Here is a 22,211-nt window from a genome sequence, read left to right as displayed (position 1 = left end):
AAATATAGATACATTTCAAAAAAATAAAATAAAATATTTAACAAAAAACATAAAATTTTATTTAACTTAATTTTGAAAATTAAATTATTAAATCTTATTTGTGCTAAGTTGCTATTTATTATATCAAATATTTTTTTTATTAAATAATCTAAATTAATTTTTAAAATAATTTCTCTACATTTTTATTGAAAAAATATATTATTAAATAAATATAAACTTTAAATTAATTTCAAAGTAGCTAGCTGAAAAATGTTTAAATAAAATAAAATCAAAAAAATTAGTTTAATTGAATATTATTCAATTTATTAAAAATATAGAAACAATTCAAAAAAAAAAATAACTATTTAAATTATATTTTAAATTTAAAAATTAAAATATAACTTATAAATATCTTATATGTGCTAAGTTGCTTTCATATTTTTTTTTTATTAAATAATCTAAATTAATTTTTAAAATAATCTATCTACATTTTTATTGAAATAATATACTATTAAATAAATATACTTTAAATTAATTTCAAAGTAGCTAGCTGAAAAATTCTAAATCAAAAAAGATCAAAAACGTTATTTTAATTATTTTTCAATAAAAAATATAGAAACAATTCAAAAAAAATAATTTAAATAATATTTTAAATTAAAAAAAAATATAAATTTTTAACAAAAAACTTAAAATTTTATTTAATTTAATTTTTAAAAATTAAAATATAACTTATAAATCTTATTTGTGCTAAGTTGCTTTCATATCAAATATCTCTTTGTTTTATAAATAATATTTAAAAATTAATAAGTATTTTTATCGAATAAATATTATTTTTGCTGTTGCTTTTTGATATAATAAGTAAATATATATATTATTTAGTTAAAAGTATTTTAGATACTCATTTGGCTTAAAGAATTAATTTGAATTCTTTCTTTTCTCTATACACACTTTATGTTCTTAATGTCCTTTATGTCTTTTATATTAAATCTTGGTTTTTAAACATTTTAGATACAGCTAATGAAATAGCATTACTTGAAAAGCTCATTTATCTTTTCATTTACAAATTATTATCTTCTGAATTAAATTGTTTTTTTAAGTTTTAATATATCAGTGAAACCTTTTTCCAATTCTTAAAAGGGCGACTAGAATTTTGATTACCCATTTTAACCCATACGAACAATATAGGCAATCTTTATTTTAGATGCACAAGAATGTTTTATAATTTATTTCTATCTTTTTCTTCAACTGGAATAGGCTTTATCAGAATGAGCTAAAGCATCTTTAATATAAAAGCGATATTCAAAATTCCTATTAGTATGGTGACTATATAAGATATAATATCATTATTTGATAGAGTTCCAATAAATAGCAAATAAATTGTTATTATAACCAAAAAAGATGATTATTGCTCAAGATCATTAAATTTTTACAAAATGAATGGCTTTAATTTTTTCTAGAGAATAAGATAGAAAAACATGACACCAAACAAAACCATACCTTTAAAAAGTACCTAAAAGTTAAAAACATTAATTACAATAATTGCTATTGAACGAATTAATATTCTCGCTAAGTCCCAATAATATTTATCAAACTCGTATTCCTAATTTATATTTTTAATAAGAGTTAATTTAACTAAAAAATATTTTGATTTATGAATTATTATAAATCTATTCAAAATTTAAAATGATATTAAGAAAATTTATGGATTTGTATTATAAAAAAAATAAATATTACTTAATAAAGATATCCATATCTGAATAGTATTTTGATTGTATGCATTTTTGGCTTGTAAATTCGTATCCTATAAAACAACATGAGAGGAATCAAAATTATCCAAATAACTCCCAGAGGTAATATAAACTACAGTATATATGAGATATGCTAACTATCTAAGCAAGCATAATTCAAATCTAAAGAGATATAATTTTGTTCTCCAATTTGCTGACAAGAAAGTGATTAACTTATGACCTTAACAACAGACGGTTAGAAAAATATATATATAACAATCAGATTTGTGTATAGAGTTTATCTCTGTTAATGAGCAATATTTTTTTACGAAGTAAGTTAATTTAATAATTCTATTAAAATAAACAAGGCTAAAGGTTAAAAGTTAATCCACAATAAGCGAACAATATAGTTAGGTAGATTTATATCTTTCGAAAATAGTAAGCAATCCATAGAATAGATTGTAAGTTAAGAAGTATCTCCACCTGTTAGATTAAAAAAAGTAAAAAAAGCAGGTAGAGTTATATTTAAGCTGTTAACTATCATTAAAAATTAAAAGTAGTTGAGTAATATTTTAACCAGAGAAGCTTAAGATGTTTAAATTCTTTAAATGTTAGGAGAAATAAATCTTAATTTTGATAAATATTTAGCCATAATATATTTTCTAATTAGAACTATTTCATTTTGAATTTTCATAAATATTTGTATAAAAATAAAACCTAAAATGAGTAGCATTAGAATAATATTTACTGGGGATAAAAATTAGTTGCAATTACTACAATCTTAACTAGTCTTTGAATACTAAGAACCCCATACTTAACCCCTAACATCACATTCTTAACAAATTGGGCCAATATGACCTTAAATGCACCCATTTTTTTATGAAGAATCTTCTGGTTTGCAGAATTCAGATTATTGGCATTAAATAATTGTATCAGACATATTATCTATTCTCCAGTATCCATTTTAAACTTGTATTTAAGAACTATAGCAAGATTTTGAACCAATAGGGCATCTCTTACAATTTATTTAAGTTTCAGAATATGGATCAACTATGCTGTAAGTACCTTATTTAGAATTAATTAATTATTTTTAAATTGAGGTTAATTAAATATGTTGAAAATTAATTATGAATTAAAAACATTTTTTATTTTTATATTATTATTTTAGTTAGTTAGTAAATTAAATCAAACAATTTTTTAATTTTGAATGGAAAAAAAAAATTTTTTTTTTAAGTTGAAAAATTTATTTATTATTTTAATTTTAAAAATTAAGAAGAATTATTTAAAAAAATAAATTTGTTGATATAAATTAATCAAAAGATATTTCTTTTGTTTACCTTATTCACAAGTTTAGCACAAAGTGTAATTTCCAGATTTTTAAATGATTTCTCCAACTTAGCATTTTCTGAATTAAATTGTAATTGGAACGTTAAATTATTATTGTATTACCTTTTAACTATTTGGTTAAAATTATGGAAGAAGCTATGCTGATTTTATATTTAGTATTGCACTTTATGAAGGTTAATATGAATATGACAAGTCAAATATAAATGCAAAACTTTTATAAGAATACGCCTGCTTTAAATCACCCAATAAGCCAATGCTATCGCTTTCAGCTTAAAGAATATAAAGTGACATTTCTTATAAAATATCTTAGCTTATTAATGGTTAAAGAGACAAGTTAATGAAGGACATCTCTCTCATTTCTTCATCTATAAACCTCATCAAAATGGGAGTTGATGACTTGTATCCGCTTTATACATTCAACACAACACGTTATGAATTTATTTAGTTTTTATCATAATAATTTTTCTAATCTAAAATTTTAGGATACGAGCCAACATTCATTCCATATGAAACTGCATTATTTTTGTAAAACGAATTAGCTTTTTTCAAAAAATTAACTCCACCCTGCATTATGGCTAATGGCTATAGATTAATGTATCTTATTGCTCCTCCAATAAATGCTTAATTTTAGGTAAATGAATTGCCTTAAATTTGTAAAACATCACAATTATTTAGCTAAACTGCGCCGCCTGACCCTTAAATTGCCTAATTCTTAACAAATGTGTTTGAATTCAATGTATTAAGGTTTGTGTTCTGACAATAGATTGCTCCTCCTGATCCTAATAATGCAGAATTCTAGATAAATTAATTATCGTCTAAACTATCAATTTAACTATTTAACACATAAAGAGCTCCTCCGTTTCCATTTTTAGTTTAGCTGCTCTATAAAGTATTATTCTTAAATACTACTTTTTAACAGTTATTAATTTAAATTGCTCCAGAATCCATTTAAGATTAACACTGAGATACAGTATTAGCTTATATATTAATATTTGTTGAATCGAAAATTGCTAAAGCTGGTGAAGTTCCATTTGTACTTAGTTACAGAAAATTTGTATTTTTAATATTTACATTTAATGAATTTTATATTAATACAGAGCTACTTGTTAGGTTAGCCATAGTACTAAAATATGAATTCTAAAGTGTCAGTGAATTAGCAGCAAGTAGTGTAATGAATGGAACATTTTATGAAAATTAATCTGTTGTTTAAAAATATATTTTTGTTGCTTGAATATTGTCTAAAAGGATATTAGCAGATACAATTTAAATAAAAGATTAAAATGCAATTTAGCTGCTAGTTACTGTTAAATTTGTAATTTTTATATTTTTGCATTAAAATAATTGTGCATCTGAAATTTGATATGACTAAAGGACTAAATATCTCATATTGTTTATTCCTTATAAAAATACCTATGAAAGTTAGCTGCTGTAAACTCCAGAATATGAAAAGACAGTTCCAATTTGTTTGTTAATTATTTAGGTATCTTAAATATTTGTTTAGTTTATACTAAGAACTCCTTAGATAAGCTCGAAATTAAAAATAGCAAACTCGTTCAAAGAGTTGATATTAAATTAAGTCACTGTTATGTTACTGAAACTTACGTTAATATTATTTGAAAAATAAAATATTTTTAAAATTTTGACACTACTCTACTCAGTTTATAAAGATCTATATTTAGGTAAGTTATCATTATTATATTGAATTTATTGCATTTTTAATAAGCCTATATAAATAAATTAGGAAGAGGAGATAGTAAAAGAAGATTGTTAAGTAAAGTTAGTTTAGGATATGAAAATATTCAACAAAGTCAAGTTTTATACTTAATGTATAAAGAGAAGCTAATCTAGTCCATTACAAGCACAGTTAGATACAGTTATATTATTGATTTGTAGATTTTGAATATTTTGAAGAATTATTAAAGGATTTCCTAAATTAAATTTACATGAAATTAAATTTATTTCTGTGATTATAACTAAATTCACGTTTGTTATATTAAGCTAAGTTAGGGTAGGCATGGTTTAATTTGAAAAATGCTATAAATCAATTTTTTAAATTACTACACTTTAAATGTTATTAATCTGCAAATTAGCTTCATTTATTATGATGTTTTCAAGCAAAATCTATTTTATATCAGGGAAAATTTTGCTATTTATTACGAGATTTGTTGGGATTGTGTTATTTTAAATGTAATTATTATAATTTTGAGGCGAAACTTGAATTTCTAAATTTTTTATTGAGATAAAAGATATCCCTTATTGTTACCTAAATGAATCTTGTACATAAACAACCGTGTTTACTTCTTTTGGTGCTATAATCAGTTAGAAAATAGGATTCAAAATATTTTGTTAAAGCTATGGGATGTGTATGTTTTAGTTTTTAGAAATATTTATTGTAATTCCATTTAGCTTTCTTTATTAGCTATTTAAATAAGAGCTCATTGAGTTGAAAGATGTATCATCTTGATAATTATAATTCTATAATTAATAATTCAAAGAACAAGTTTAGGTTTGTTACTAGCTGTATATATCTAAATCAATTTTATATGTAAACATTCCTTCTGAAGTCAATCCTATTACATTTAACTAGTATTTGTTGCTATTTACTTCAGAGCTTAAAAGTTTCAAGAACTGGAAATTTATAATTGTATACTAATTAATTTACACAAAGGCTTTTTCTGTTGGAAGAGGAACAAAAGGAGAGAACTCATAAATAGAAAATTTGGAGATAAACTCAACTAAAAAGAAGTACCCAACACCCAAATAACTAATATTCTTTAATTTTAAGGTTGTATCGAAATGTCTAAAATTATATAGGAGCTTTAGATCTTATCTGAAATAAATGTTAGCAGAGTGAAAAACCACTGAATAAATAAAATTAGTATCAAAATACAAATTAGTTGAGAAAGAGTTTATAAATGAATTTGCTTATTTTTTTAAATTAAAATCATAGATTTAGCTTCCCACAAGCTAGTTTTGCAAGAATATTCTCTAGTAAATATAGTCAATTTAAATGTTACCAAAGGAGACATTAAACTCTAAACCAACTGTTGCGAGTTCTGATACTTATATGTAATCGTAAACTTTAATCAAGTTGCTCATTAAAATAACTACTTGTGAACTATTTAATTGTTAAATACTTAGTATTCTAGAAGGCATCATAATTTAAGTCTGAGACACAAATTTAATATTGTTATTTGAATCAAAGATGAAGTTCACAATATTTATGTTTTATTAATTTCCAGAAAAATCTGTAAATAAAAGCTGTGTTAAATTATTTGCAAAAAAATATTAAGCAAGACCTTGTTTTAGAATAATCACTTCATTTACTTAAATTGATCTTTGTCTTTTTTGAAGCTATAACAGTTATTGTGATTAAGAAAGTAAAATTATTAGGTCATTATTTTAGAAAAGTATATTTATAATATTCTGAGACAAGAAAACCTGATCGATCTAAATTAGAATTGCAGTGCTCAAGTCTAAAATGACTATTTCATTATCAAAAATTGCATAAACCAATAATTATGAAAGGTCATTCTCTACGATACGGATGTACCCAGAGTTCAAATTATTCCTGATCCATGTCGAAGTTATTGTCTGGTTGATGAACAGATTAGCTTAGGAGTTTACATCATTTAATTAGAAAAATGTAAAGTTGTTCACTTAGAAAAATCTGGGATTTATTTAACTTGGGAAAAAGTCTTGGTTATCATTGAGGAGATAATCATAATCAAGGAGGACATTCTGTAAATAAGTAGAGTATTATATAATATTTCTACTTTTAAAAAGTCTCAGTTCAGTCACAAAAGTATCAACTTGATTAAGCTCAATTAAATTTTTTCTTGTACTAATTAGATAAACAGTTGTATTAGAAGACAAAATTAGTCTCTGCTTGTAACTGTCCCAAATCATATACTTATAATAAGCTTAAGCATCTGTTTAATTTAGCTAAATAATAAATAAATTAATTTGATCTTTTAAAAAAACAGAATTCTTTGTGATAGTATAAAATTATGAAAAATTATATTTACTTAGAATTGTTACAAAAGCTTATTTTCAGAGTAAGAATACTTGTTAACACAGTTGTTAGTGTCAAATAAAAATATGAACTTATTAGATTGGTCAACTATTACATCTGAATAAGGGAAAAAGTTGACACTTAATGGTATTTTATTTATAAGTTAATGAGTCCTTTAGTCATATACATAAATGAAAAGATAGTTAGAATTTAAGTATATGTAACTCTGCTTATCATCTAAGAAAAAAAACTATTTTTAAAATAAAAATAAGATTTAATAAAAACAAATAATTTAAAGATTAAAAAATAAATAAATATACTCTATAATTTATGCTTTAGGTGTCTGTACTTGGAGGTGGCAATGATAATACAGTCTTTTGCATAGTATTTAAATCAAGCATAGTAAACACGTAATTATAACCATTACTGTAAATCAAATAATTATAGTTTGGATTCATAAAATATTAGGCTCCAGCTAAAAGTGTATCATAAATTGACTTCACATAACGTAAGCTGTCAAGAGCAAATACTCTTATAGAAATTATCTGACATATAATCAATTAATTTGTTTATTTATTAATAAATAGAAATTGCACATAATCGGTAAATGCTTTATCTGGTAGTCCTTAATAAAGGGGATTATCTTTGAAGCAAGTTCGTTATACTGTCTTTTTATAAATTGTTAGAAATATAATAGTAATAATTTAATTAAATAAATAAATATTTACTTTCATATCTAATATGCAGTCTTAATCCAAATTAGTAGAAATAAGATATCCTCTATCCCAATCAACAATAATACTTTTAAACGAAGCATTCGCTAGAATATACTTGTATTAGTATAGCTTAAAAAAATAAGTTTAAGTATGAAGATTAAATAAGTAAATTTTACTATTTGAAACGTTGAGGCATCAATACAAAATAAGTTTCTGAAATAGACAATAACTATTAAATTACTTGGTTAGTAATAAAGAATACTTCTGGTAAATATTTCTTATGTCCAAAAATTATCATATGGAAAAATAGTGAAATATGTTTCAATTGTATATTAAGGAATTATGGCATAAATAAGTTAATTATTCAAGGCATTATAAATATTTATTGATTAAGGAAGTATCTCAACAACATAGTTAAGTTCACTGATAAAGCTTATAAAAAAAGGTTGATTAGATGAAGATTTTGTGACTTACAATTTTATTTATTGAACCTTTTTAACTTAAATCAAATTATTTATTGAAGATTACACATAGTTGTATCTTAAAAATAGCGTTTGAAGAATATTTGGTAAGTTGATAACACTATCCTATTAATAAAAATATAAAAATAGTTTTAATTCTTTATTTTTAATATTTATTTCTATTTTCAAACTGTAAAGAAAGAAAGAATTTATCACAAATAATTTTGACCAATTAAGGTAAATAAATTACTTCTAAATATATCAAATTGAGCATATTTTAGTCATAGTGGGTAACAGCTTAACTGTTAAAGAATAAAACTTCGTTTTATTCTATCATTCCACCATTATTTGATCCATATTATGTGGTTTAAGCAAACATTTGCTATCTAATGTTATCATAATAGATCAGACTAGATGATGAAGTCTTTACCATTAAATAGTTGCCATTGTAAAAAGATTTGTAAATATATACAAACTTATTTTTAGGTGAAACTCCTTACTTTAATATAAAAATAAATAAATATCAAGTATAAACAATAAATTATTTAAATTTACGCTTATTAAAGTGTTATTTGGGTAAGTAAAAACTCCATCTTGATAAGTTTGGCAGACTGATTACGTATAATAATATTTAAATGTAGGTGCGAAAAAAAAGCTTCCTGCACAACTGAAAGATTAAATAACATAATTAAGAGTTGTTAAATTATATACATAAATACCAAAGTAGCTAAATATTAGTGCTTACTTTGTTTGCTCATTTATTTACGCTTATCGGTTTGGATCTATAAGTAAATAATTTGGTGAAGTTTAAACCTATTTTAAAAAAATATTTTAATTGAATACTTGATATAAATTTTTTACTTTAGTCCCTTGCAAATTGTAAAAATTGGCTGTGTATTTTTGAGTAGCAGTGAGGTTAAATAAGATTAAGTATTCTACAGAAACAGATTAGATGTAGTTGAAGCCATAAATTTAGAAGCTTTTAACAAATTAATACCTGTTAGAGCTGCTGTTTTATCCTTGATAATTTGAAATTTTAATTGAAAATAAATTATTTTAGTTAATAAAATTACCGGTATTCCTAGTAAAAGATAGGAAATTATAGTTTTTCTAAGTGTCGGCAAGCTATTTATAGTATTAAAGTACTACAATTATAGAATCAGAATTTGGATAGTAGAGTGGATTTTAAACATAGTTGATATTGCTGAGCTGTATATTTATTTCTGGGAAGGTCTGTGAGTATATTATTTCAAATGTCTTTAAGTTAATTATCTTGATTGTAAAGATATACATTTCAAAACCAGTAAATAAGTATGTACCATCTGGTAAAATCTAATAGTTAAATAGAATTTATGTAGGCAGCTCATTAATTTGATACCATAATCTTATTTAGTTTATTATTTTCTTTGAAATAATGTCATAAATATAAGCTAACCCATATTGCTTAATTTCACAAATTCTTTGAATCTCTGGAAACTCAATAAGTAGATTAAAGTATGCGTTTCTTGTAGTGAATTTAGACTATGCCTATGCAGTCACTGCATTCTGAGGAACGAAATATACATTTTTTTAATTAGTATTAGAATTGAATGTATTTACAATAAAGTTTTTCTAAATAGTTTGCCAAAAATGTACTTCAGAGTTAATATTCTTCACACTGAAAATAGATTAGGCACATAGAGCTGGATTTGATTATTATAGGTACCCAGCTAATTGCAATTAAGAGTATCCAGAAGAAAATTAATAGTATCCTATATTATTTGTAGTACATATAATTAACAAGCTGTTAATAGCATAAACTTAATTAATATTGCTTATCTGGTTATTGAAGTTTGGCTAAGAAGGTAATATTTGGCTGGTTGATTGTTCAAAGCTGTATAAATTGAACGATAGACTACTTTATGTATTATTTCTTGTAACAATAACAATTAACTATTATTAAAAATATAATTGCTAATTTTAATAATACTTATTTAAATTTTAAAAAATTACATTATTTTAGGGAATCTAAAAAATTGAATATATCAAGTTGTTTAATTTGGTTACTTGTAACTCAGTAATAGTATTAAAATTTTGGTTAAAGTACAGAAGGTTAACCTGCGTTGAAGTATACAGAATCCAATAATACAGAGGATTTAGTTAAATTAGCTTTGTTGTTGGATCGATGATAGATGAACTGTAAGCAGGCACCTTTTAGTAAGGAGAAACCTAGTAAAAAGTAATTGATTAGCTAGTAAAATTCAAACAAAAAGACTAAAATGAAGTTTGATTGCTGTATTATTGTATTTAAAATAGCTGAATTTAATTCGTTGGGCTTGTATCTATTTTAAAATAGGTTAAGTTCGAGTAAAACAAGAGGTCTATTTCATAACTACCGGTTTATGCCATTATAAAATTCCAATCGTTTCCTTTATAAAAACTTTGGATAAAAGTTCCTGTGTTTTAAGTGTTATTTTAGGACATAAGAAAAGATTGCGAGATTATTGTCCCATTTACATTATAAAATTTGAGAAGATTTAAAGGCTGCAGCAAGCATGTTACTATATCCTTAGATAGTTCTATCTAATTCTAATATTAGCAATCTACAACCTAAAATATTTTAATTTTATTAAATAATAAATTATTTTAATTTTTATAAATTGGTTAATTATGTATGATCATTTCAGTTTATTTTTCAAAATATTCTTTCTGATAATTACTTTTTTTATGGGTTATAACAATTTTAAAAAATAAAATAAAACAAATAAATAGTTTATTTAATTTCGAAATATTTTTTGTTTATAAAGACTTTGTTAATGTTTATAAACTATAAAAATGAATATTTAATAAAATTAGTAAAAAAATATAAGTTTGTTTGCAGTTTAAGAAAAAATTTATTAATTTTGAGTTAAAAGAAAGCATACTTAATTATTTCTTCACATTAAAATGGAAAATATTATATTTAAACTATAAAATCGAATAAAAAAATGCAGTTTATTTTGCATAAAAATAAAAAAATTTGGTGAAGAAGAGTGAGGGAAGTGAGGGGAGGGGATGATCATAGGTGGGAGTAGGATTTATAGTATTGCTATTCTCTGATAATTTTCATTTCATTGAAAATAAATTCCATTCCCACTTATGATCACCCCTGTCCCTACCCCAAATAACTTATAAAAAATGATGATAATAACAAAAATAAATACCTAAAATTAATAGTTATTTTGAAAAAATTCATTTTTGATTTGAATAATTTGAATTAACATTTTGCTGATTAATAAATTGATTTTAATATCAAATTTTAAAAAAAGAGAGTAAGTTAGTTTTACTTAGTAAGAAGTTATGTTAAGTAAATATCCTGATTGTATTTGCAGTTGTGGATAACTATATTAAACTACATTTCCTGAAACATCTATTAGAGTCAATATAGCTATTAATTATTTTTTATTTGTATTTAAATGAATATGATAAAAACAAGAATAAGTTATTTATTACTCATTGTTTTATCAAGCAAAGACGAAACAATATTATTCTAATTTTAAATTTAAGGTATTTACTATATTTGGGGACATTAAATTTTAACTTAACAGCTAAATGATTAGTAATCGGTATTGTATATCTAATCGTTGTCACAACCATAATTGCATTAACCTTCTTCATCTTGAATCTGCCCAAGCTAGCTACATTGAGATATGCAATTTTGCTGATTTAAATAATTCGTTTGTTTAAATAGATTTCTTTTTGTTAAAATATACTTACAGGATCATTTGAGTCTTTATAAAAGCCATCTTTGCATTAGAAACATTAATTGCTGGAACACTGGTTACAATATTAGCTAGCACATGCGATGCATTGATTAGAATTCTAATCTAAGTAAGTTCCTTAAGGACATGTCTTCAAGCATTGATATTAGATATTTAAGTAGAAGTAATTTGAATTACAAGCCAAGCATTAAGAAATTTAATTTTGTGAACAGTTAAAGCAAGATTAGTCACAGCATGAATTTTTTTAAGGGTCACACGGAGATGTCTAACTTTCAATAGGTTGAAGAATTGTAAAAATTTTCAGGAGAAAGACAATAAAATCTATTTATTTTTTTAGTTTCATTATACTCAAAATATTGTTCTTACTTTTTGTTTGCTAACTTGTTTTATTTTAATTAAATTATTTCAAATTTACTATTATTTGTTGTATTAATTAATTTATAATAAAATATGTAAATAATAATGAATTTATGTTCTGGAAAAAAATTTTTCAAAAAACAAAAGAAATAAGTTTAATTTACATTAATTAAGTTTTTATTTTTACAGATAAGTTAAAAAATCATCTTTTTAATTTATAGTGTTAATAATCTTTTCAACTTATAATGTTAATTTAATCAAATAAAATATAATTTGTAAATTATTGATACTAAAGAATTCAGATCAGCCTTTTAATACATTTAAAAAATACATATTTTAATAGAAAAACCAAAAAATTTTATTGATTACATTATATTACATTATCACTATACTTGTATAGTTTATGCTGTATATATACATAAATAATATCATAAAATGTATGAAAAGTCTTTTTTTTAAATGATCTTAACAAGATAATATTAGAAAACTAATTGGAAATTTACATGAAAATTAATTAATTTCAAAGTATTTAAAAACAATTTAATCATAATAGAAATAAAAAATTCATATTTCAAATTTGTAATAAATCAATATAAATTTTTCAACCAATTAATTATATTACAAAATTAATTCAGTAAAAATAATTAACTTATCCTGAAGTATTACTACTTACTTAATTTATATGATTATAAGGTTTTTAATCCACTTTTTTTTCAATTTTCATATTTGATGTAATTGCTTTTTCTATTTCTTTTTATTAAATTACAAATTTTGAATATATTTACAAGTGTACTTCTATTTCATTTGTAACAATTTTTTATTATTTATTGCTGCTTCTTTTAAGTTAAAAAATGAGTTAACTTATTGTTTTTAAAATTTTATCTGTAAATAAATTAAAAATTAAAATTATTTTTAAAGCTTTAAGTATTTTGATTTTGTTGTTCACAGAGATGTAAAATAATATTTATGAATAATTATTAGACAAGAATTTTTAATTCATATCAATAAATTGAATTATCTTTTTTTTATGTAAAAAATAAAATTACTATTTATAAATTATTTTAAATTAATAAAAGATATTTTAAGTTATTTAAGCTAATAAACTTAAATTCTGTAAAAATACATATTTTTTTTTACATTTATACACCATGAGCATTTTAATCTTATTTTTCTACTAATCTTTCAATTTAAATATATTTAATATTTAATTCCTTTTTTAAATACATTTTATACTATTATTTTTAATAGGAAAGGCATTTAGAATTTAGAGGTATTTTAACAATTGTTAAGTTTCGGTCGATGTATTCACTTTGCTATGATCTAATTCTACCATAAAAAATGCAAATTTTAAATTAATATAATTAGATATTCTTGTTTTTAATTTATCACTATTCAAAACCTTATTTTTACTTCGATAAATTTTATTTGAATTTCTTTTCCATTTAATATGATCTATGCATTTATTAATCTAATATTAATGTTATAAAATATTATTAAGTCTTTGTTTCACTTTTCAATTACAAAATCATTTTGCCATTTCCAGTACTAAGGAAATTTATCTATAAATATTTTAATATAAAATTAATTATTTCAACGATTTTTCTAAATATTTGATGATTTTAAGTATAAAAATGTAAATTAATATGTCGATTTAATAATCGTTAATCTTAAAGAATGTAAACAAAATTATTAATAATTGATTGAACAATAAAAGAAATTTTTTATCTAATCTTAGTGGAATCTAATATTCCTTAAATATATTTCAAAAAAAGTAGAGATTATTCAATAATTTTTACAACTTAAATTCCTTTTTATAATTCTGAAATATTTAAATATGTTCCTCAAAATTTTGTAAACATAAAACAAGTATTTATTTAAAATTTCATTTTATATCGTATATAATGTAAGTAAACAGTAATCAAAAAAATTTACTTGTGTTCTTTTACATAATCTAAAATGTTAAAAAGCGGTTGATTAATTATCAAAATTTTAAATAGTTATTTAACTGCTTGGGAAATGTTTATTTTTCATAATAGGTAATAAATAATCAGTTTTTTTTAATTAAATTCTGTTCTTGTCATAACTCAAAAAAATAATGTTGGCTAAATTTTGTTTTCAAAAATAAATAGCAGATCGATTTCGATGTTTATAATATAAAATTATATTTCTATTAAAATTTTTGATTCTTACTTAAAATAATTCTGAATAATTTTTATAACCTCCTAAAATAAGTAAACAGTAATCAATAAATATACTATCGCTTCTTTATATTGATTAAAAGGTTAAATATTATTTTTTATCAAAATTTTAATTAATTATTTCAACAACTTGGGAAATGTTTACTTACTTTTAAAAATAATTAGCTTTTTTTAATTAAATTCTGTTCTAATTCAATAAACCTTAACTCAAAAAATAAAAAATTAAATAATATAATCAACAGATTGATTTTGATGTTTATTTTATAATTTTCAATTTAGATTAATATTTTTTGTTGTTTTAAAAAACTCAAATCAAGTTATTTCATGATTATCCAAAAATAAACAATTTTTTATTTTAATCTAAAAAGTATATTTCTTTTTTTGTTATTTTATAATTACATAAATTAATAAAATAAAAATAAAAAATAAATTAATTTAATCTTATTTTTCAAATTTATTTCGAATAAAAACAAATAATTTTCTCTTGAATTAAATATTTTTTCATAATCGCTATGAAAAAAATAAATCTTTTATAATTTCTTTATGAAATAATTTAATATTTATTTAATTTTAGGTATTTAATTATTTGTTGCTAATTATTATAAGTATTTTCTTTCAATCAAAATTAAAGCGTTTGAATTTGAACAATGGAATAATAATAATATTTGATAAAAGCTGCTTTTATATGAATAAATTAAAATTTATTGAGATAATTAAAAGCTTCTTCTAGAATTAAAAATTAACAAATTGACAAAAAAATTTTCAAAAAATATTTGTTTTTTTATGAGTAAAGAAATAATTTTATTAAATGATAATTAATAATTTTAAAATTATTTAAAAAGTTGGTAAATTTTTTTGAAATTAATTTACAAGAAATATGATTGATTGATTGTTTAATCTAAATAATAAAGCAAACATAATCAAGATTTTTTAATGCAAAGGCTAATTTTAAAGAATAAAAAAAGCTAAAAATGAATTTTCAAGCAAAATTTAATTAAAAACTTGTTTGCAAGTTAAGAAGCAAAAATTATAATAAATATAAATCCTTTTTAGATTTAATTTAGCAGTTATTATTCAAAATAATAAATGCATATAAATAAATAATCTATTATATGAAATATTTTACTGAAAATTAATTTTGATTATATTTTAAATACAAATACTTATTAACTTTATTATTTGAAGCGATTAACCATTGTTTAATTCTTACATAAAAATTAGGACTCAGTTAGATTGTTATTAATAATAACATAATGAATGAATGCATTTATTCATTTATTTATTTACTTTATGAAGAAGAGAAAAGAATCAAAAATAACTTAAGAAGTATAAATAGTTAGAAAAAATCAACATAAAGAAATGGAGACAATAGAAATAACTTTAAATTATTTAAATGATAGAATGAGTTTACTGCAATAATTTTAAAGTGCATATTAAATAAGATAATACTTTTATATGTAATGAAAAGCAGCAACATTTAAAATTATTATCAGCTAATCAATATATGAGGACTAATTTATACATTGCATCCTTCATATACTTACTTACTACATTCTTAATTTATAGCTAGCTAGTAATTTAATAATTATATTGTCTTAAGTAAGAAAAGAAATCATCTTAATCTTCTGGCTTCTCTTTCACATTCCATAAGTTCGAGGACGTCACCGACTCTGCAGGCACCCTTGACGTTTCTAATAAGTTATCTACCTTCTTCCTTACCACTGATCAATACGACTCTAACTTGGGTAATACCACCTCTGGAACCTATAAAAATAGATAAAAATATTATTAAAATTTCCTTCTTTCATTTCTTTAATTTCATCAATAAAATCATCACAAAATCTAGTTGATAAGCGAAAATTCCCAAAAAACCATTTTATTTTTTTATTCCTTTTATGATAATTCAATCATTTTTCTATCACTGAACATATTAAAGTCGCTTTTATTTGTATTCAAATGAATATATATTTTGAGCATTATGAATTAATAATGCTCCCTCCTCAAATGGAGAAATGGCAACTAATTTTCAAAAATTTCATCTAAACTTTTCAGGAAATTTTTCGCGTTCACTATTTGAAGTGATTCATATCTTAAATTAATTACCAGTCTTTCCGAGGACATCCATAATTCTAGCCTTAGTAGTTTCTTCGGTATTCATTTTGTTTCAAATATTTTGATTCTTTATTACTTTTTTTAATTGTGTTTTTTTTCTTTTGTTTTTAATTATCCTTTGGATAGTTTTCCTAAGCATTAAAATTCTTTAATCCCTTTAATTTGATATATAATTGATCCTTTTCTACAAATTATTTTGGATATTTAATTTTTTATCTTTCAAACTCATTTCTTTCTATTAAATCTATTATTCCACTCGCTTCACTCCATTTGCTTCATTCATTCGTTTTATTCCATTTCATTTCATTCCTAACTTTTTGTTATTATTTCTCTGTATTCCTTATTCTTTTCTTCTAAACTCGCATTTATTTTTTGTCTTTTATACTTTAAAATTTAAAAAAGAAAAATTGCTATTTTAAACTATTCTGTTTTTAATCTATTTTAAAATAATTTTTTAGTAAACAGATTAAAAAATATTTTTTAAATAAATCAAATTTTTTTTCTTAGATTTTAAATTGAAAAATAAGATGAAGATTTATTTGATGATCTTTAATTATTTTTTTTATTTTAATAAGATTAAATTTTGTATCTAATTTTTATGAGAAGGTTTAAAAAATGGAAGGAAGATATATAGATAAACATTAATTATTTTTTAAAGTTAAATTAATATTTTAATAGAATGAATAAATAGTAAAAACTTTATCTAAAAATAGCTCTCAGAATATAACTTAAAAAATAAAGATTTAAAAGCTAATAATAAAATTAATTAAAATTATTTAACTGTATGAAAATATTAAATTATAAAAAATGATAAAAATTAATTTTAAGTTATGCAATAAATATTTAGTTAATTAATTTTTAGTATTTTAATAATATCATTATACTATGAACTAACTAAAAAACACAAATACCTGTAAGAATATATAAAAATAATTGCTAAAGCAACAAATTAAGTTATTTATAATTATTTGAGTCAGCCTTTCTTTTTTCATAAACTGATTCTATAATAAATATCTTCTAAAAGAATTAATTTATGTATGTATGATCTTTCTCAGACAGTAATGGGAACATAAGCATAAGGGAAGAAATCTTCAGTATCTTCTAATTCTTCCTTAGTACCGTACATACCAGCATCTAGTTTAAATGAAATTAATTAAAATATTCAGAATTAAAAAAATAAATATTTATACCCAATTAAGCACGGTCTGCAAAAAGCTTTAACAACTTTTGTTGGACTTATTTTTCTTTTCCTGGAGCAGGTTGAATCAAACAAGTAGTATTGTTAGATTTCTAACCGAATTTGGCAGCTATTTCAACAACAAGTCTAAGGAACTATTAAAATTAATTATTAAAGCAATTTGATATGATTCAATTTATTTATTTACTTTAAGGTGGATATAAACTTCATAAAGATTACCAAAACTCTTTTCACAAGTTTGTCTTAATTTTCCCTTTTTAGTTAAAAAAAAAATATAATTTATTATAAGGATAAATAATTTAATTATGTAAAATTACGCTTTAACTATTAGCTTGAGTCTAGAAGGCTGTTCTTTGTCTTTCTCTTTCAGCACAGTCGTTTTCATTATATTAAAATTCCTTAACAGTGACTTTTAGCTTTTCTCTGCTTGCAGAAATGAATTCTTCTACAGGAGTTTTTTGGCGCTTGCCATTTTCATCAAGCTTTTCGCCTTCTAATAAAATCTTCTTTAAATTCTTATAGTCTAATTTAAATATAACGATTCTCCAAACGGTATAGTCTTTGTCTTAAATGCCTTCAAATTACCTATTTATTAATTAAATATTAAGTCAATTCAATTGATTGATTATAAAATAAATAAAAAACATTTTCAAATATTTATTATCTTTGTGAAATTTACATTTAAAAAGATAAAATTAAAAAATAAAAACTCAAAAAAACATAAACACTTATTATAAAAAATATTTTAGAGTTTCTAAGCTTATTTTCTTAAAATAATAAATGAACAAATCAACCATTTTTGTTAAATAAAATTGCCTTATGCAAAGGAAGATAATATCATTTAAAGTAAAAATAGAAAAGAAAGAATGTAATGAAGTTTATCTATTAATTTATATGATTATTTATATATAAATTACTTGGCAGATCCAGGGACAACACAGTGGTGCATCAATTCATATTGTTATTAAAAGTGTTCTAAAACATTGCTATTTTTATTAAATTTAATGAATATTTGCTAAAATTTGTGTTGCTTTACTTGGGAACAATAGCTACTACAGTAGTTAAATTTTCAGTATAAATGAAATCCTTTTCCTTGACATATTCTTTTCTAAAAACATCACTCAAATCCTTAACCAATAAGTTTCCTCTTTAATTATTTATTTATTTAAATTTAGATATTGTTTGATTATTTTTTTAAAAAGGGCTTTTTACTCTTTGAGGGCGACACTGTTCAAGTTATTTTTGGCTTCTTAAAGAACTTGTTGCTTTTAACGAATATCGTTATCAATGGTAGTTGCTTTCTAAGTTTTTTAAGATAAAAAATTACTTATAAAAGTTCAAATTTTTCATTATTTTATTTAAAAATAGATAAGTTTTTTGTTGTTGCAAATTTCTACCTTGAATAATTTGCATTTTTAACTTGAAAATAAATAAAGTTTATACAATAAAACAAATTATTTTTTACTTGTTAGAAACTCTTCAACAATTCCATTAAAGGTTAACTTCTGGAGAAAATATTATTATCCCACTTAAAATCTTGAACATATTGACTCAAGGAAACTATTTATTTTATAATTAAAAAAATAAAATATAAAATATGCTCGAGAGATATTGATATCTCTTTAATTTCATCAAAATTGACTTATTTAATAATTTATAAATAATTTCTATCAAAAATCCATTAAGAATTATAATTGATTGAATAGTTAATATATTTCTCTTTAGCTATTTTGACTTATTTTTTTATCTTTTTATTATTTTTCTTCCTTGTTTTAGCAAAATCAAATTCATTTATAAAAGTGATTAATTACCAGAACTACTTCTAGTATTAACTTGGAATTCAGCGTGTTGAGATTCAGTAATATCCATATATGTTCTTTCGATTTTCTTCAAGATACTTTCAATGTGTGTTTCCATTTTAAGCATAGCTTCATTGGAAGAAATTAACTAATCAACATTGCTCAACTTGAAATCCCTTATTTGAACCTATTTAATATATTTGAACAATCATTTAATTTATAAATCGCTTGACTGCAGGGTTTTATTTTTAGCAGTTCCCTTTAAAATTGCTCTTTTAAATTTCACTTAAATAAATTTGCTTCAAAAAATTATATTTTTTAATTGTTCTGCATTATATTTTTTAATAATAATATTGCTGTGTCACTACTCTTAACTTTGCTTTGTAAAATAAATTTGCTAATTAATAAAATGCTGAATTATGTTAAAATTCATATTTTGCTTGTTGAAACTAACTTTCAAAAGCATGATAAATTAAAAATGAACCTCTCTTTCTTATATTTATTAATTTATTGTATGATGATGGAACTATTCGCTAAATTAAAACTAATTTCTTTTTAATGTTTAGACTTTACATCAATCCTATTCTTAATGGTAGCCAAGTTGCCTAATTCTGTGGTGATTCTTGAAAAGGTTTTATCACTATCACCAAAAAGATTTTCAGCACCAACCAAAAAGTAAACCATTTACTTAATAATTTTTATATTTATTTAATTTATTTATTTCTTTGCTTTGATGAATATTATTTATTTTTTTATCTTTCTTTTTATGATCGCTTTTAATATCTTCTTAACCTTAGTTAGCTATACTTATTATATTTCTTTTTCAATATTTTATTTAATAATTTACTTTCATTGCCGCTGATTATTCCTTTATATATCAATACTTTTTTATTTATTTTTTAATTTATTTATTTACTTGTTTCTTTCTCTAATAATCTTATTCATCTTTCATTATTATTAGTTTATAAATAAGCAAAAAAAAAAATTCATTAATAATCGATTGATGAGTGAGTGAGCGAGTGTTTCATTGATATCAAATCACCAAACATATTGAAGCCCTTTTTATTTTCTTTTAGTCTTTGCAGAGCCTATTGCAACCTATATTCTCCATATGGTAATCTATTAAAATCTTTAATATAGATAGATTATAAGATTAACTTTTTTTATTTTTATTTAATTTTATTGATTCACATTAAAAATAAATTAATTTATTTATTTATCTTGTAATATTTGTCTTTTACAAAACAATAATATTGTAAAATCTTAAACAAACCTTAGTCCATATCAAAATAATTCAGGAAGATTTCTTTTTATTTTATGACATTTATTTGATATTTTATTAATAACATAAAGATTTTTAATATAGTATTTGATTTCAAATTCTTTTATTTATAAATATTGCTCTTCCTAAATTATCTTAAATCAGTTTATTAATAATTTTTTTAAATTTAATCTCTAAAATTGAATTTTAAACATTTTCAGTCTAAAATAAGCATATTAAATTTCTTTAGTAAATTGTTTTTAAGAAATTTGCTTACAAAAAATTATTTTAAATTTAAAATAACCTCGATTCAATCACTAAACTCAATTTAAATTTAAATAAAATTTAAACATATTTAAACCCTTTTTATTTTCTTTTGGTATGTCTTAGTAGAGTCTACCTCTGCCAATATTCTCCATAAACTAATCTATTTTATTAAAACCTTTAATATGGAATAGGATGTAATAGAATAAATTAGATTTAAAATAGGGTAGGATTGATAAATCCTTGATTAATTTTTTGAAGAAATAAAATCCTTTCTATTCCATTCTCTCCCCCATTAATAGAGATAAACTACAAGATTAGCTTTTTTAATACACATTTAAAAAAATATTAATTAATTGATCTAACTTGTACCATTTGTCATTTACAAAAGAATAATATAGTAAAATCTTAAAAAACCTTAATCTATATTATCTCATATTATGAAGACTACTTTTATTTTATAAGATCTATTTGATAGTTTATCCATAAAAGAAATATGTTAATTATAAATAATTTTTTTATTTATAAAAATCTTACAAATTATCTAATATCCGTTAAATAATATTTTTATTCACATGGATTTTTAGAATTAATATTTAATAAATTTTAATCAAACATTTTCAATTTCTTAAATATTTAATTTTAAAGATGCATTCCTTCAAAAAAATATTTTAAATAAAAAATAGCTTTTAATCAATTACCAAACAAGATCAATTTAAATAAAAGCAAAAATTATTATTAAATATTCAAATTCTGGAATTTAAATTAAAATCATTCAAAGTTTAAAAAAATATTTAAAAAAGTTTCTTTAAACTAAAATAGACTAAAAAAATTAAGAAATGGTTTCCTTAGCATAAAAAATTAAAATCAATTCAAAAATAACAATTATTGTAATTTTTTATCAATTTTATAAATAATTATCAATTAGATAATTTAAAAAGTTTAATTTAATTTTTTAAATTTAATAAATATTTTAAATAGATTCAGTATTTGATGACAATTTAGTAGATAAATTTAAAATGAACTATTGAAATAAT

At 21.6% G+C, this 22,211-nt stretch overlaps 5 protein-coding genes across 5 annotated transcripts; all 5 read right to left on the bottom strand. All coding sequences in view use genetic code 6, as the record gives it.

Annotated features, from left to right (window-relative positions):
• Positions 1–877: 877 nt before the first annotated feature.
• On the bottom strand, positions 878–10,708 carry TTHERM_000105369 (transmembrane protein, putative; the record flags this gene model as incomplete). Its single annotated transcript, XM_012796639.1, has 12 exons — positions 878–1,579; positions 1,714–2,771; positions 3,044–6,998; positions 7,082–7,318; positions 7,389–7,736; positions 7,797–7,913; positions 7,961–8,371; positions 8,496–8,744; positions 8,801–9,058; positions 9,107–9,264; positions 9,319–10,177; positions 10,292–10,708. The coding sequence occupies 12 exons, from the start codon at positions 10,706–10,708 to the stop codon at positions 878–880; spliced, it is 8,769 nt and encodes a 2,922-aa protein (XP_012652093.1).
• Positions 10,709–11,455: 747 nt separating this feature from the next.
• Positions 11,456–12,548, bottom strand: TTHERM_000105368 (serine protease, putative; the record flags this gene model as incomplete). Its single annotated transcript, XM_012796638.1, has 5 exons — positions 11,456–11,491; positions 11,551–11,651; positions 11,717–11,924; positions 11,981–12,460; positions 12,507–12,548. 5 exons carry the CDS (start codon positions 12,546–12,548, stop codon positions 11,456–11,458), a joined length of 867 nt encoding a protein of 288 aa, XP_012652092.1.
• A 3,604-nt stretch (positions 12,549–16,152) lies between these two features.
• TTHERM_00105330 (40S ribosomal protein S28e, putative) lies at positions 16,153–16,698 on the bottom strand (the record flags this gene model as incomplete). The annotated part of the gene is made up of 2 exons (XM_001012283.3): positions 16,153–16,304; positions 16,644–16,698. 2 exons carry the CDS (start codon positions 16,696–16,698, stop codon positions 16,153–16,155), a joined length of 207 nt encoding a protein of 68 aa, XP_001012283.1.
• Positions 16,699–17,703: 1,005 nt separating this feature from the next.
• TTHERM_00105320 (vacuolar ATP synthase subunit C) lies at positions 17,704–20,333 on the bottom strand (the record flags this gene model as incomplete). Its single annotated transcript, XM_001012282.3, has 10 exons — positions 17,704–17,786; positions 17,843–17,984; positions 18,038–18,103; positions 18,168–18,435; positions 18,768–18,836; positions 18,887–18,997; positions 19,063–19,151; positions 19,316–19,410; positions 19,662–19,836; positions 20,223–20,333. 10 exons carry the CDS (start codon positions 20,331–20,333, stop codon positions 17,704–17,706), a joined length of 1,209 nt encoding a protein of 402 aa, XP_001012282.2.
• Positions 20,334–21,233: 900 nt separating this feature from the next.
• Positions 21,234–21,470, bottom strand: TTHERM_00105310 (hypothetical protein; the record flags this gene model as incomplete). Its single annotated transcript, XM_001012281.1, has 1 exon — positions 21,234–21,470. The coding sequence occupies one exon, from the start codon at positions 21,468–21,470 to the stop codon at positions 21,234–21,236; it is 237 nt and encodes a 78-aa protein (XP_001012281.1).
• Positions 21,471–22,211: the final 741 nt, after the last annotated feature.

Source organism: Tetrahymena thermophila (genome assembly GCF_000189635.1).
Source record: "Tetrahymena thermophila SB210 genomic scaffold scf_8254716, whole genome shotgun sequence".
Taxonomy (NCBI): Eukaryota; Ciliophora; class Oligohymenophorea; order Hymenostomatida; family Tetrahymenidae; genus Tetrahymena; species Tetrahymena thermophila.
The sequence above is the reverse complement of the archived record's forward strand: the minus strand, read 5'-3'. Positions and strand labels throughout refer to the sequence as shown.